This window comes from Balaenoptera ricei, chromosome 21 (assembly GCF_028023285.1).
Source record: "Balaenoptera ricei isolate mBalRic1 chromosome 21, mBalRic1.hap2, whole genome shotgun sequence".
NCBI lineage: Eukaryota > Metazoa > Chordata > Mammalia > Artiodactyla > Balaenopteridae > Balaenoptera > Balaenoptera ricei.
Genome location: NC_082659.1, coordinates 17,456,243 through 17,473,429, shown reverse-complemented (window position 1 = coordinate 17,473,429; position 17,187 = coordinate 17,456,243). Strand labels below are relative to the sequence as shown.

At 37.8% G+C, this 17,187-nt stretch overlaps 1 protein-coding gene across 2 annotated transcripts in view; it reads right to left on the bottom strand.

The window, feature by feature from the left end:
* Positions 1 to 445: 445 nt before the first annotated feature.
* Positions 446 to 17,187, bottom strand: part of ASAH1 (N-acylsphingosine amidohydrolase 1) — a 39,257-nt gene continuing 22,515 nt past the window's right edge. The window contains exons 3-14 of one of the 2 annotated variants that reach the window (XM_059909489.1): positions 16,995 to 17,085; positions 16,499 to 16,585; positions 13,319 to 13,397; positions 10,555 to 10,629; positions 9,678 to 9,723; positions 8,964 to 9,108; positions 8,378 to 8,432; positions 8,167 to 8,248; positions 3,317 to 3,448; positions 3,086 to 3,209; positions 2,600 to 2,656; positions 446 to 1,387 (exon numbers count right to left, since the gene is read on the bottom strand). In XM_059909489.1, the coding sequence (XP_059765472.1) occupies positions 1,298 to 1,387; positions 2,600 to 2,656; positions 3,086 to 3,209; positions 3,317 to 3,448; positions 8,167 to 8,248; positions 8,378 to 8,432; positions 8,964 to 9,108; positions 9,678 to 9,723; positions 10,555 to 10,629; positions 13,319 to 13,397; positions 16,499 to 16,585; positions 16,995 to 17,085 (1,063 nt within the window). In that variant the 3' untranslated portion in view covers positions 446 to 1,297. The remainder of the gene's footprint in view (positions 1,388 to 2,599; positions 2,657 to 3,085; positions 3,210 to 3,316; positions 3,449 to 8,166; positions 8,249 to 8,377; positions 8,433 to 8,963; positions 9,109 to 9,677; positions 9,724 to 10,554; positions 10,630 to 13,318; positions 13,398 to 16,498; positions 16,586 to 16,994; positions 17,086 to 17,187) is intronic. The other variant, XM_059909490.1, reaches the window with a different exon arrangement.

Below are 17,187 nucleotides of genomic sequence, written 5' to 3'. Positions count from 1 at the left end.
TACTAGTGTCGCTGCAGTCGCACCGCCTGTGGGGGGAGAAGCTGCCTCTGGACACACACACTCGGTTGATACCACTGAGTTAGGGTTAGTCATGTAAGACTGTGACCATTTAGTCTTAAGTTGAATAACCCACCTCCATAACCCTTGTAATGTTAATTCAAATATTACATTCAGCTCGGATTTCTCCATAACCCCACCCTCAAACCAACACGTGAGGTACACACTCAGCACACATGACTGCTGACTGACACTTCTTCCAATGACTGTTTACTGAGTGTCACGAATACAGCTGACATTATACAGAAATGAAGTAGCTACAGTCTTGCCCAACTGGCATACATTTCAAAACTGTGAAGGTCTGAAAGGTTAACAAGTCCTATCAGCACTTCTCATAGATTTCTGAAAAACATTTTTAGTAACTATACTTAGTTAAAAAAAATACATATTTGATCAGAAGGAAAAACAAAATCTATTTATTAAATGAATGATACTTATGAGAGTTTAAAATAACAGTTCACCTCCCATTTTCCACTAGTCTTTGACCTGCTTATTTACTATTGATTCATAGAACCCGGGACTGTTTTTGAAATTTATTTAATAACTTCCTGGGGTTAGTGGTGGTAGGTTAATTATGAAAAAGGAAACACTTCAATTCTGAGTATAAAAGACTGCCTTGCATACCGGTTACTTCAAGAACCCCAGAAAGTACTTCTATTCAGAGTCAAAAGCCCATGTGCTGCCCATGAAGAGAAACATACAGCTGAATGCCTGTCTCATCCCCCGCCAATCAAAATTAGTGAAATACACTGCTGTCACAGACAGCAAAAACAATGGTATATTAATTTTAATAGTAAGAGCCAGGAAGAAAAGACAAAAACATACAAATATGTAGATAAAAGTGAAACACTGAATAATGTGGACTATTTAACTATTACACAGATGTACAGGATTCTGTGCTCACAGAGAATCTTGCTTTATTCCATGGGGGTGGGTCCCACAATAGTTTTAATTGCCCATCCCCATCCCCAAATGAATCAGACTGAAATGAATCACTGTAAATTCTGGATGATTGTTGCACTTCACTAAAAGGAGTTATCTGTATATAAGGAAAATCAACCATTACGGCAAAAATAGCCTGTGAATTGTAAACATACCATGCAGGACAAGCTCACACCTCAAAGAGAACCTGCCCTGAGTCTCAGTCTTTGGAAGGAGATCAGACAGCTGTACTTCTCAGCCCCGTGAGAGCTCCCGTCTTGATGTCATACAGGGCGCATCCTACAGGCCAGGTGTGTGCTCACCAACCTATACAGGGGTCTGGGCAGTCCCGCAGGTATGTTTCAAATTGGCCTTTGGTAACGTCTATCAAGGCTGTGTATACCGTCAGCTGAAAGAAAAGTTATTTTTACTTTAAGGATGTTTTCAATTCTAAGATGACCTGCCTCATATTAGCATTTCTTGTGGAATTGCTTATGAAGTTTCTTAACATTAAATAATTAATATATAATATATATGTGAAAAGACACAAAATAAGTATCATATAATATGAAGATCCAAAAATTAGTAAGTCAATAACAACTAAAACAACTGACTTCAGTAGAACCATTATTCCAGGGCACGATATAAACAGGCGTGGGAGAGAATCTTCAGTTCTTTACAAGGTCTTAATTCTGAGCAGTATACTGCTTCACCACCAAAGCTTTAAGACTCACTTAACCCTCCTCAGTGCACAATTTACAAAGACTAACGGTGTACTATGGCATCTAAACAGTTTAGCTTCGGCTATCCTTATCCTGAAAGCATTTCTCACGCAGTGAGGGAAACTATGCAGGCATGCAGAAGGCACACACCCAACCCCCACAGGATGTGTAAGTAACCCAACTGTGAGCTCACACGAAGATGGTGTGGGCAAAATGAGAAGTATGGCGGGGTCAGTGGGCATAAGGAAGGCTTCCCTCAGGGGCCAGGTTCTCAGTCACATGCTAATGAACAGGACAGTTTGTTCTGGCATAGGTGATGGAAGCACACTGATTTTAGGGAGGGTTTAGGAAAAGGACCAAGGAAAAGAAGAGAAGGAACAAATGGGGAAAATCAGAGGAATCAGAAATACACAAGAAGGGGCTATTGGCTATTGGCAAATTGGATGATCAGGACACTTCTGCATATTTTAGCTATAGAGAAGGGATAAGATAAAAGGATGTAATAACGTTTAAGAGAAACCCTAATCCACTAAGAAAGAAAGCTGTCTGAAAACATACTTCAGACTTTGTCAAGTATCAGGTGCAGCATACAACATTCGATTCCCCACAGACGGAGAAGTCAAGACTGACATGCTAGACTCAGTCCAAATGCCATGTAAGTAAAGCTGGAAATAACACTCTGACCAAACTGGATTATCAAGCTGCAGTGACCAAGTTCTTTGTCACATTCCAAGAGTTATGGTTTTGGTCACACAAAAACATTTTAAAAAGCAGCCTTAAGCTGAACATGACTTGGGATTCTAGCTCTGATTAATCCAAGACAACAGGGAAAGATAAAACATGGGATCAAATTCTTTTCCTAAAAGCAAATTAATTAATTAATTATTTTAAAAAAATACCTTGTTGAGGACAGGTTTTGTTGACAGGACATCGTACATGGTTGCAAATGAGATATTCTAAAACACAAAAATAGTTCTTTTCAGTACAATAAATACAGATGTTGGCAGCCTTATCCACACAAGTGAGTCATTAGACCAAGACATTCTTCAATCAACCTCCCCCCTCCCCCATAAAAGAATTTCCCTTGGGGTCACTGTTACAGGTGATGATTCTAATATATCACATTTTCTTTCTTTCTCTTGCCCCCCCTTGAATTCTTGCCATTCAGCTCCACAGAGTGGTGTCCAGCATTAACTAAGAAACAAAAAAGTACGGCAAAATTTTACTCTTTACATTAAAAATAAAACAGAAACTCGGTTGGGACTGTCCAGAGACAATGGCTAACAGGAGCTTTATAAATTCTTCAAAGGCCGATGAAAAATGCCAGAATGGAGATAACCTTTAATAGTCACCATTTCTTTCTGTATATGACACTGTGAATGTACCTCTTGGGTTGTCCGGTTTAGACACATCTTTGCAGGTGTTCTGCGATTATCAAGGAAGAAGGGATTTTTCCAACGGTCATAATTTGTTTGTACCACATACCATATACCCTGCTTGGGGTCGAGTCTAGATAAAAAAAAGAGAGATTCCTCCTAGGTTTCATGCCTTAAACCTGTACATACGTCAGTCTATGCTTTACTGTCTGCTTATTTTGCTTTAACAAATGTACTTACTCATATATATCCAAAGACTGCACTCTGTCTCGTGTAATCACACAACCCTCCCCAGACTTGCTGCCTCCCAGGATAAAGTATGCTGGGGCCAATATCTTGGTTTTGGTCAATATAGTCTTGGCTTCTTCATAACTATATAGAAACATTTGAAACAAAGGAAACATTTTTAGTTGACTTGGAATGGGAAATTTTTAGCTGTGGAAACAAATATCTGAGGAACACATTTTTTTAAATAAGGATAGTGAACAATGGCTCAGGAAGAAACAATCCCTGACTCCTATGTGGTGAAACACTGAGATCTGAAATGTTCCCTCTAACCTGAAGGACAAAAAAAACGGTCTCAAGAGATCACCTTTCACCCTTACAGTCTATACCTTTCACTCAACAACAGAACTAGGAAAAATAATACAAATTTATATATATATTATATATATATATATATATATATATATATATATATATATAAAATAGGTGATCACAAAGCACCAAGCTGATCTCCCTGTGCTATGCAGCTGCTTCCCACTATCTATCTATTTTACATTTGGTAGTGTATATATGTCCATGCCGCTCTCTCACTTCGTCCCAACTTCCCCTTCCCCCTCTCTGTGTCAAGTCCATTTTCTACGTCTGCGTTTTTATTGCTGTCCTGCCCCTAGGTTTGTCAGCACCATTTTTTAAGAAATATAGATTCCATATATATGTGTTAGCATACGGTATTTATTCTTCTCTTTCTGACTTACTTCACTCTGTATGACAGACTCTAGATCCATCCACCTCACAACAAATAACTCAATTTCGTTTCTTTTTATGGCAGAGTAATATTCCATTGTATATATGTGCCACATCTTCTTTATCCATTCATCTGTCAATGGACACTTAGGTTGCTTCCATGTCCTGGCTATTGTAAATAGACCTGCAGTGAACATTGTGGTACATGACTCTTTGAATTACGGTTTTCTCAGGGTATATGACCCAGTGGTATTGCTGGGTCGTATGGTAGTTCTATTTTTAGTTTTTTAAGGACCCTCCATACTGTTCCCCATAGTGGATGCACCAATTTACATTCCCACCAACAGTGGAGGGTTCCCACTTTTCTCCACACCCTCTCCAGTATCTTATTGTTTGTAGATTTTTTGATGGTGGCCATTCTGACCGGTGTGAGGTGATACCTCATTGTAGTTTTGATTTGCATTTCTCTAATGATTAGTGATGTTGAGCATCCTTTCATGTGTTTGTAGGCAATCTGTGTATCTTCTTTGGAGAAATGTCTGTTTAGGTCTTCTGCCCATTTTTGGATTTGGTTGTTTGTTTTTTTGATATTGAGCTGCATGAGCTGCTTGTATATTTTGGAGATTAATCCTTTGTCAGTTGCTTCGTTTGCAAATATTCTCTCCTATTCTGAGGGTTGTCTTTTCATCTTGTTTATGGTTTCCTTTGCTGTGCAAAAGTTTTTAAGTTTCATTAGGTCTCATTTGTTTATTTTTGTTTTTATTTCCATTTCTCTAGGAGGTGTGTCTAAAAGGATCTTGCTGTGATTTATGTCACAGGGTGTTCTGCCTATGTTTTCCTCTAAGAGTTTTATAGTGTCTGCCCTTACATTTAGGTCTTTAACCCATTTTGAGTTTATTTTTGTGTATGGTGTTAGGAAGTGTTCTAATTTCATTCTTTTACATGTAACTGTCCAGTTTTCCCAGCACCACTTACTGAAGAGGCTGTCTTTTCTCCACTGTATATTCTTGCCTCCTTTATCAAAGGTAAGGTGACTATATGTGCATGGGGGTATTATGATTTAAATGAAGATTTTATTATACAAATTTTTCTTTTCTGTATGGGTGGGGATTTTTTTTTTACACCAAGAAAAATTCATAGATGCCCTTCATAGGGGCACTATCCCCAGAACTTTTTAAATAAATCATTTCATTTTCTTGCTATAAACATACACACACAAAACATGAAGAATTCCATGAGTGTCAAAGGTTCACCTAAGAAATTCTGAAATAGTTCCTCAGTGGAAGATAAAGCTGGGAAATATTTTAATATGAGTAATTTAAAGTAAACTATATTAAAAGGATCATACAGCATGATGCAAAGATGGTTCAACATCCACAAATCAATCAGTTTGATACACCCATTAACAAAATGAAGGATAAAAATATGATCATCTTAATAGGTGCAGAAAAAGCATTTGACAAAATTCAACGTCCATTTATTCAACATCTCAAAAAAGTGGGCATAAAGGAAACATACCTCAACATAATAAGGGCCATATATGACAAGCCCACAGTTAACATCATACTCAGCAGTGAAAAGCTAAAAGCTTTTTCTCTAAGATTAGGAACAAGACAAAGTTGCCCACTCTTGCCATTTTTATTCAATACAGTATTGGCAGTATTAGCCAGAGTAATCAGGCAAGAAAAAGAAATAAAAGATATCCAAATCAGAAAGGAAGAATTGGAATTGTCACTATCTGCAGATGACATACTACTCTATATAGAAATCCCTAAAGACTCCACCAAAAAAACTGTTAGGAATAATAAATTCAGTAAAGTTGCAGGACACAAAATCAGTATACAAAAATCAGTTGTGGTTCCATACACTAATAACGAACTATCAGAAAGAGAAATTAAGAAAACAATCCCATTTACAATTACATTAAAAAGAATAAAATAGGGCTTCCCTGGTGGCACAGTGATTAAGAATCCTCCTGCCAATGCAGGGGACACGGGTTCGATCCCTGATCCGGGAAGATCCCACATGCCGCGGAGCAACTAAGCCCATATATCACAACTACAACTACTGAGCCTGCGCTCTAGAGCCCACGAGCCACAACTACTGAGCCCACGTGCCACAACTACTGAAGCCCATGTGCCTAGAGCCTGTGCTCCGCAACAAGAGAAGCCACTGCAATGAGAAGCCCACTCACCGCAACTAGAGAAAGCCCACACACAGCAACGAAGACCCAATGCAGCCACAAATAAATGTATATATATATTAAAAAAATCTCTATAAAAAAGAATAAAATACATGGGAATAAATTTAACCAAGGAGGTGAAAGACCTGTACACTGAGAACTATAAGACACTGTTGAAAGAAGCAGAAGGAGACACAAATGAACAGAAAGATACTCCACTGTCATGGACTGGAAGAATTAATGTTAAAATGTCCAAACTACCCAAAACAATCTACAGGTTCACGGCAATCCCTATCAAAACTCCAAAGGCATCTTTCACAGAATTAGAACAATCCTAAAATTTGTGTGGAATCACAAAAGGCCCTGAATAGCCAAAGCAATCTTGAAAAAGAAGAATAATTATATTCCACACTGTGTTACAAAGCTATAGTAATCAAAACAATGGTACTGGCATAAAAACAGACACACAGATCAATGGAACAGAATAGAGAGCCCATAATTAATTTACGAAAAAAGAACCAAGAATATACATTGGAGAAGGACAGTCTCTTCAATAAATGGTGTTTGGGAAACTGGACAGCTACATGCAAAAGAATGAAACCAAACCACTATCTTACACCATACACAAAAATCAAAATGGATTAAAGACTTAAATGTAAGACCTGAAATCATAAAACTCCTAAAGGAGAACACAGGCAATAAGCTCCTTGACACTGGTCTTGGCAATGAGTTTTTGGATTTGACACCAAAACAAAGGCAACAAAGACAAAAATAAACAAGTGGGAATACCTCAAACTAAAAAGCTTCTAAACAAATAAAACCATCAACAAAATAAAAAGGCAACCCAGTGAATGGGAGAAAATATTTGCAAATCATATATCTGATAAGGGGTTAATATCCATAATATATCTGGAACTCATACCACTCAATAGCAAAAAAAAGACAACCTGATTAAAAAATGCACAGAGGATCCGAATAGACATTTTTCCAAAGATGGCCAACAGGTGCATGAGAAGGTGGGAAATGCAAATCAAAGCCACAATAAGGTATCATCTCACGTGTCAGACGGGCTATTATCAAAGAGACAAGTGGTAACAGTGTTGGCCAGGGTGTGGAGAAAAGGGAACCCTTGTGCACTGTTTGTGGGAATGTAAATTGGTGCAGCCACTATGAAACCACGAGTATGGAGGTTCCTCAAAAAGCTAAAACCACCATTACCACCACCACCAATCCCACTTCTAAGTATTTATCTGAAGGACATGAAAACACGAACTCAGAAAGACGTCTGCAGCCCCACATTCACCGCAGCACTATTTACAATAAGCTAAGTTATGGAAACAACCTAAGTGTCCATCTAAGGATGAATGGATAAAGAAGATGTGGTACATATACACAGAGTATTACTTAGCCAAAAAAAAAGAATGAAATCTTGCCATTTGTGACAACATGGATGGACCTTGAGAGCATTTTGCTAAATGAAATAAATCAGACAGAGAAAGACAAATACCATGTGACCACACTTATAAGTGGAATCAAAAAACAAAGGAATTCATAGATACAGAGAACAAACTGGTGGTTGACTGGGGGCGGGTGGTGACAGGTGGGCAAAATGGGTGAAGGGTCAAAAGGTACAAACTTGCAGTTATAAAATAAGTCCTGGGGATGTCATGTATATCATAATGACTACAGTTAATAATACTGTACTGCATATTTGAAAGTTGCAAAGAAAGGAAATCTTAAAAGTTCTCATCAAAAGGAAAAAGAAATGTGTAACTATGTGCGGTGATGGACGTTAACTAGACTTACTGTGGTGATCATCATGCCATATATACAAGTATCTAAATATCTTGTAGTACATCTTAAACTAATATGTCAATCGTATCTCAAGAAAAAAATAAAATAACAAATATTAAATCTGATAATAAAGCAACCAGATTACCTTGTGCTGTTTTCCAGAACTGATCTAATGATGAACCCTATCCACTTGGCATCTTTCTTCCCCAAAATCCATTCTATGACACCTGGAAGAGATCAAACACACGCAGTGTCACAGGTCCTAGAAGAGATTAAACTATTAACCAGAAGGCACAGTAGCCCTCCTCTTAAAACAGCTATGAAATTCCCATTTTATTTAAGAACTCTCTACTCACCCATAAAACCGCCATTTGTACTGAAACGCTCATTGAGCGTAAGACTAAATAGTCCCTGAAAAGAAAACAAAGCAACGTCAGAAACCTCAACCATCCTGTTTAAGGCCCTCTCACTGTGCCATTTTACCTGATGGTCCTGGATTGGGGAATTGAGCCGGGGTCAGGGGAGAAAAATCAAAACCATGATACTATCACCTTCTATTAACAGAGCTTTTTTAGAAGTTCAAAGCATTTTTCACATGTACTGTGTGAGGTAAGTAGGTGGGATGTTGTTGGCCACAATTTTCTGACCAGGAAACTTACGTGCAGAGACTTAATGACTAACTTGCTTGAGGGGCAGACCCATGGCCAGATTCCAGATTTACACTCCCAGCCCTTGAGACCCACCACATGCTTTATCTCCACAAAAGGCTCCGAAACCTCCACTTCCTACTCTTCTCTACCACCTGAGCTCAAACCTAAGAAGGAAGGCAACAAGTACAATGCCATGAACTGGGGCTTCATATGCTTTTTAGGTCCTCATTTCCTTAGACTCCACCTTTCGCAGAGAGCTACCTGTAAAATTATGTAACAATAGATTCCTTACTGGTTTGAATCCTGTTAACATGCCCACATAGCCAGCAAAGCCTGCCGCCTTGAAGACAGTTTTATTGTTTCTTTGGAAGTCCAAATTCACTGTTAAAGGTTTTAGTTCCTCAGTTACGACCCAGGTATTATTATTTACATTCCACCTACAAAAGACAAATTTCAGTGACATTTAATAACAATGATAATAATGATGAATATGATAATGATGGTCAGGCATTACACCATGTGCTTTATCTACCTAATCCCTAATGATCAATCCTCACAAGGATTTTTCAATATGGGTAGTTTTAGCCTCCATTTTCCACATGATAAAACTGAGGCTCAGAGAAGTTAAGTAACTCCCCCAACATGACACAGCCTATATTAGCAAACCCCAGGTTAGTATTTAGGTCTCTAATTACAAAGCCCTGTTATATTTTTTTCAGAAAGGTCAAGAAGACACATGAAATAGAATGCTACTCTTCCTTCTAAGCAATAAACTAGACGTGCATCTAGGGCCTTCAAGCATGCTCCAGATTTCTGTTCACTGGGTGCACCTCAGCTACAAACTCTCAAATAACTGAATAAGAGTGTGCCCACCTGGTCTCAAAACTAAGGAATCTAGGATCTCTACTTCTGGTCATATTCTGGGAATGACTTGGGACTTACTTTTCATCAGTGTAATAAAACCTACTCTTCTTAGGGACTGAGACACACCACATTTTTTACTTACCCAAGAAATACTCCAAAATCCATGTTTCGTGCATGTAGTAGATGACCTAATTCAAAGTAAGCAGAAGAGACATGTAACAGCAATTATGACAGTATGATTGATTCTAAACCAAAGCTGGACACTTAATTTTGGTTAAGTGATATTCCCAACTGTTCAATCCAACAATAAGAATTAAGCAGCATCTCATATCATAGGCTGTAACAAGATCAAACTGCTGTCCCTGTCACATTGGCCAGATTCCTCCCCCAATACCTGAGAGCACGGGGTTCCAGAGAACTGAGACTGGAATATGGGACAAGGGTAGGTGGTCATTTTGTGGTTCACTATGACACAGTCCTACTCAGACACAGCTATCTCAGCCTCATCTAATGCAACTTACCAACATGCTTCCCTTCAGGGATTGTCACCTACAGCTATACCCAGAGTACAAGTCAAAAATAAGAGTGAATCAGGGTAAATCATCCTGTGCCTTGTACACTGGGGACTTGTCAGGAAAAACATGGAAAAGTGAGCACAGGGTCCCTTGGCTGGAAAATGATGGGAGAAAGTCTGTCCTGCCCCTGTGAGTACTTATATCAAATCATAAATAGGGGTATAAGTAGACTATGAAGAATAGTAAGAATGTTTATAATCCTGAAACACTTCTTCCAAGAGTTTTGCATACCTGAATTAAACTTTAATAGGCATTACAGTGGTCTTAAAATAAGAATAGCTTTCAATTCACTTCCAAAAACTTACCAAGGTCTGTAAAACCATATGCAACATGCACACGGTATTTACATAGTAAGCCTGTATTTTACAAGTTCTAATTTCATTTCTTTAAAGATTTTTCTTCTACTTTGTACCACCCACCTTCCCTCAGCACACGTTTATTTACCTTCTTTGTCTTCTGTTATTATTGAAGTACAAATGGTAAAAAATTCATAGAAAATATTGAATAAAATAATCTCTCCTATGAGAAAAGACAGGAAAATTTGGGTCAATATATAGAACCATGACGTTGTTAGAAAATTCTTTTTTAAGAAAAGGTTGAAATATCATCGCCGTGTGAGTTTTTGCCTGGGCATACGTAAGTGTCCGCAGACAGTCTGAGAGAATCTGAATGGCTGGTTGGGTGGACATGTCTCACTAGCCTGTACTCTCTGCAGACTCAAGATGAAACGAGTCCCCAGAGAAGCAGCTATTGGACAAGCTGAACCCCTGGGCATGTTGGAATTATACGGCAACATAATGTTCACATTTTTCGTCAATATGCTTCATTTTAGTTTTCTTTGGAGGGCTCAAATATGATAATTTAATACATCTGGGTGTTGGTTGGATGCCGAAAATGTATTTTGCCCAGGTTTTTAGAGTGTGACTAATATTTCTAAGGTGAGAAAAAAGACAATAAAATAAGTGTTGAGCTTATCAAGAAATTCCATTGTAAAACATTTTAATTTTTGAACATTTTTCCTAACCTGTACAATAATGATACCACTCAGCCTTTAATTTGAAGGTATACAACATACTTTTTCTCTGTTCCATTTCATGTTAACATGTTAAGCTTAATATGTTTTTTTCCCACCCTAATGTTTATTTTATTTCCATTTGACTTCTATTTTGGTAAAATTCCACTCTAATTTTATTATGACTCATCTGTTAACCTTCTCAATCCATTTTTCTCTTGAGATATTTATACGTGGTATTCATTTGCTAGAGTCCTTTACATAATAAAGGAATTAAAGACATTTCTCATATAGACTGAAAAAATATATTTCTAGTATGTTAATTATATTTTTAAAGAAGCAAAAACAAAAAAAATCTAGCCACTTTTGTTGATAAATACTATTGATTTTTAGAAATTCTCAGTCATCTCTTGTAAAACCAAGGTATATAGAGTTTACTTAAAGTAACAACTCTATTGATTTGATGGCTTAAAAATAAAACTTTGGGGCGGCAGAAAAAGTCTTTTTCATTAAATTAAGTGCTATAAATTGGAAATGGAAATTTTAAAAATAGCTTCCAAAAACATCAATACTTAAGGATATGATGATTATGAAGAATATGATAAATGATATAACAAAGGATCTGATGAATGAATGATATGCAAGACCTCATCCCTGAAAATAAAAAATACTGCTCAGAGAAATCAATAACCTAAATAAATGCTGAAATCTCATATACCAAGTTTGTGGCTTGGAAAACTCAGTATTATAATCCCACTGAAAATATCAGTAGGCTCTTTTGTCAAGTTGATTCTAAAATTTATGTGGAAATGCAAAGGGTCTAGAATACCTAAGAGAATTTTAAAGAAAAAAAGTTAGAAAACTTACACTACCTAATATTAAGACTTACTATAAAGCTTTAGTAATTGCAGTAGCATGGTATTGGTGTAAGGAAAGACAAACAGACAAATGAAATGAGGTGGAAAGTCCCCAAATAGAATCAGATACATGCAATCATGTGATTTATATCAAAGGCACCACTGCAATTTACTGAGGGAATGATAGTCTTTTTAATAAACGGTGTTGTCAATTAGAAAAAACTTGAACCTTGATCCCTAACTCATACCATATGCAAAAGTTAACTCAAGATACACAATGGGTCTATATGTAAAAAGTAAACAAAAAACATACAGAAGAAAACATAGAAGAATATGTTTGGGGGTAGGCAAAGATCACTTAAATGGGCATAAAAAGCACTACCCATCAAAAAATTGAAAAACTGGACTGCGTTAAAATTAAGAATTACTGTTCATCAAAAGACACCAATAAGAAAATAAATGCAAGCTACAGTGTGGGAGAAGATGTTCGGCATACATATATCTGACAAAGGACCTGTATCAGTATACATATAAAGAATTCCTTCAAACCAATAAAAATGGGTATTAGATTTAACAAGCACAATGAAGGAAGGAGGGAGGGAGGGAGGAAGGGAAGAAGAAAGGAAGGAAGAAAGGAAAAGGTCAATAAACTGTTCAATCTCATTAGTCATCAGGGAAATGCAAATTAAACAATAATGGGTGAATATAACACACTCAACAAAAGGGCCCAAATAAAAAAGACTGAGACTATCACGTGGAGAGTTAGCAAGTGGAGAAAACGAAAACTCTTGTACTAGGTTGACTGTCAGTGGGTACAATCACTTTGGAAAACTGGCTGGCAGAGTGTACAAGGCTAAACATATAGCTACCCTGTGACCCAGGACATAGCGCAGAGAAATGAGTGCGTATGCCCATCAAAGCACATGTACAAGAGTGTTCATAACTGCTTTATTCTTAATATCCCAAATCTGGAAACAACAAATATCCTATTCATACAATAGCTTACTACCTATAATGGTAAGTGCAAGAAACCAGACAACAGTTCATACTGTTCGGTTCTATTTGTAAGACGTTCAAGAGGCAAAATTAATCTACAGTGAAGTCAGAATAGTGGTTAACAGAGGACACAGAACTGTGTGAAAGTGCAGGATGGAGCATGCTGGATTGCTGGAATTTATTTCTGTATCTTGTTCTGAGTTGTGATTACATGTATGTATGTGTTTAAAAAATTCTACTGTATACTTAAGATCTGTGCACTTTATTGTATGTATACCATACCTCAATAAAAAAATTTTAAGTACTTTATTCAATTTTTTAAAAGCTGTGAAGTGCACTTTACCTAAAGGTATTTCAGTAACTGCTGCAATCCCCTTCATTTCCTCCTCGAAAGGCCCAGGAAAGTTGCCAAGTAGACCAGGCTGAAAAACAAATACATTAACAGTCATTCAGCCTAAAGTGTGGCTTTGAGATTTGGTTCTTTTACATATAATTTGTACTAGCTATTGCTGCCATAATAGGTGATCAAAGCTTACTTTTGAACGCACTTTCACATCATGTATTTCTAAAAGATTCTATGTAATACTCAATATTGGGCCCCTATAATTCTTGCTTGTGTACCCCATAAACTCATCTCAAGTACTAGGCAGAGACCTATGATTCTCAGATTGTTTTTTCCTGCCTTACAGTTCACCCTATTCTCTAGAGAGATGAACTGGAGTAGTTCCACTTGGATGTCCTAACATGGCTCACAACACAGGAACATCACAACAAGCCCTCCTCATCTCTGCTCAAACTTGCCCTCCAGCCATTAGCGTCACACCCTCATTACTGCTGTCCTTCCTGAACCGTGGTTTCGCTTTCTGAGGTTCCAGTTACCCGTGGTCAACCACAGCCCAAAAATATTAAATGGAAAATCCCAGAAGTAAACAATTCATGAGTGCTAAATTGCATGCCATTCTGAGTAGCACGATGAAATCTCCTGCCATCCTACCCTGTCCCACCTGGGGTCCCCAACCACTGACGCTGTCTGCTCCTGACATTCAACCATCAGCTTTGTCACGGCTTGATGATCCAGGATCACCAGAAGCAGATGCTCCTCCTTCTGAAGTAATGTCAGGTCACTAGTAGCCTAATGGTACGTCACAATGCCCACTTCATTCACCTCACGTCACCTCATCATGTAAACATTGAATCATCTCACATCGTCACAGGAAGAAGGGTGAGTACAGGACAGTACGACAGCTTGAGAGAGAGAGCACATTCACATGACTTTTATTACACTGTACTGTTATAATTGTTCTATTTTATTATTAGTTGTTGTTAATCTCCTACTGTGCCTAATTTAAAAATTAAACTTATAGGTGTGTATTTATAGGAAAAAAATAAAGTACACATAGGGTTCAGTACTATCTACGGTTTCAGGCATCCACTGGGGGTCTTGGAATGTATCTCCCAAGGATGAAGGGTACTAATGTACTATTCCCTTCCCACACGCATAGCAACAAATCTGTATTCTAGTGATTCACAAAACATTTGTCATGGTTAACAGCCAATCTTAGGCTGAGATGCATTACCACATTCTGTTAGCAAACAATGGACACATGAGCAAATTCAATGGTGGACATACATACTTTTTTTGCATGGTTTGATTTATATACATCATTAAGTGATTACCAAAATAAGTTCAATGAACATCCATCATCTCATATAAATATAAAATTCAAAAAAAAAGAAAAAAATTTTTTTCTTGTGATGAGAACTCTTAGGATTTTCTCCTTAACAACATATGTAACACACAGCAGCGTTAATTACAATCATCATGCTGTACATTACATCCCTAGTACTTATTTATCTTGTAACTAAAGTTTGTAACTTTTGACCACCTTCATCCAATCCACCTTCCCAAATCTGATCTCTTTTTCTACGAGTTACTTTGTTTTTGAAGTATAGTTGACCTACAACACTATGTTAGTTCCCAGTACACAACACGGTGATTCAATATTCTATACATTTAAAAATGATCAAGTCTAGTTATATCTGTCACCATAAAAAGACGTTAAATTATTATTATTAATTATATTCTCCACACTGTGCATTTTATACCCATGACTCTTTTATTTTGTAACTTTAAGTTTGTACCTGTTAATCTCCCTCACCTGTTCCTCTCCTCCCCCCAACCCCTCTCCCCTCTGGCAACTACCTGTTTATTCTCTGTGAGAAATCTGAAGTTGCATATGTTAAGAAACTTGTCGAAGGACACACAGCTAGTGTGTGACTGATCTAACCTTAAAATCCAATGTTTAAAGAACAAACAAAACCCCTAATGTCTGACTGCGAAGTCTGGGCACCTAGACCTTCTGCATGCTGCCCTCCCTGCTGACACGCAGGTTAGGGGGATTAGGGCACCTGGGGCATCTGGGGGCCTCTTCTGCTACTGCTTCTGCCAACATTTGTATTTTGGGGAAGTCTGGTGAGTATGAACACAAAGGATAGCCTTAATCAAAGGCTCTGAGAGCATAAACATGAGGAATAACAGGTTTGGTGGTTGGCAGGTACAAGTGTCATAGGGATGGTGTGCCCAGAACGTCCAGCCTCTAGGACAATGATTCTCGACCAGGGATGGCTTTCCCCCCAGGGGAGGTCTGGTGAAGTCTAGAGACATTTTTGGTTGTCACAGCTGAAGGGGTGCTACTGGCATCCAGCGAGTCGAGGCCAAGGGTGCTGCTCAACAACCTACAATGCACAGACAGTGCCCACAACAAAGTGTTACCCAGTCCCACGCCATCACTACTGAGGTTAAAACAGCTGCCCTAGGGCCTCGGTTTCCTCTCCAGTCCTTTGCACCCTGCCAGCCGGCGAGGGCCCCAATGCAAAGACTGAAAGAGGATGATGAGGATCTCTCTGGGGGTTCTAGGGGCCAGGCCCTAGATTTTCCACTGGTTTCATCTAAATAAAAAAAGGGTCTGAGAAATGGAATCTTCCTGCATGACCAAGAAACGAAATGGTCTGGCGAACGCACAAAGACACGAAACACACAACCCAAGTGCGTTTCAGTGGTCACAGCTACTGAGGGGCAGGGCTGGGCTGAGCATGTCATTTGGTCGTATCTAGAACATCTCTCAGTGTCTTGACATACTCAGGCAAAGTACTTAAGAAAAACCCCAAATTTTCAATAGTGAACTTGCAAACCTAAGTACACATAACAGAAGGAAATGCTGTATTCCCAGACGAAATATGGATATTTGCCCAATGCTCTGTAAAACAGTTCATACTTTTATAAAACAATAAAGTGCAGCTAACTGCCGACATTTGCCATGCTATTTTATGTCGTCCTATTACTGTCATTATTACCAAGCCCCAGAATTTTAAGTCCCTCTGAAGTTTTGACAGTAGTCTGGAATAAAAGCAAACTTGTCCAAATTATGCCTTTAAATAAATAACAGAGCCTTTGCTGAACTCTTGTGTGTATATGTGTACCTGTGTGTGTTTAACATTTACTGTAGGAAATAATATTTCTTACCAACTTTTGATCCACTAACTGCACAATTTTTCCACTTGGCTCAAATGCATTTATCATATTTTTCAGGGAATTCACTATAACTTTTAGCTGAAAAATAAATTTAAAAATTGATAAGAGACATAAAGAAGTGTTGACATTTAAGATTAATACTGGTATAATGAAAACAGATATAGACCTTTTGACTTACCCATATGCAGCTAAATAAAGGAGTACTATTTAAAAACGTATACGTAAACACATCTTTAACATGACATTTGATTAACCATTTAGATGATGCATATGATATGAGATAAAGAAACAAAGGCAAAGGCTAGTAAAAAGAGCAAGACGCTACAGAGAAATGACATCTTTCCTCTACTATCATTTATTGTAAATGGCAGAGAACCATGGAAAGCAGATTCTTAAAATACTTGGTACATAATATCATGACGTGTTCTTTCAAATGCAATTATATCCAGTAAAGTCAGAAACAAAAGATTTAAGAATCATAGCATACCGCTGGTGCCTTGTCAACCATCAATTCATGCCATCTTTTGTACGGTGGTAAATCGAGATTTATAGTGTACCACGGAACCGGACCCCTATAGCTGTAATGAGAGGGGTATCATCTTGAAATGTTAAAAGCAGTTTTTTGATGATGGTTAGATAGTTACATCCATATGGATATGTTAGAGACATATTCTTAATAA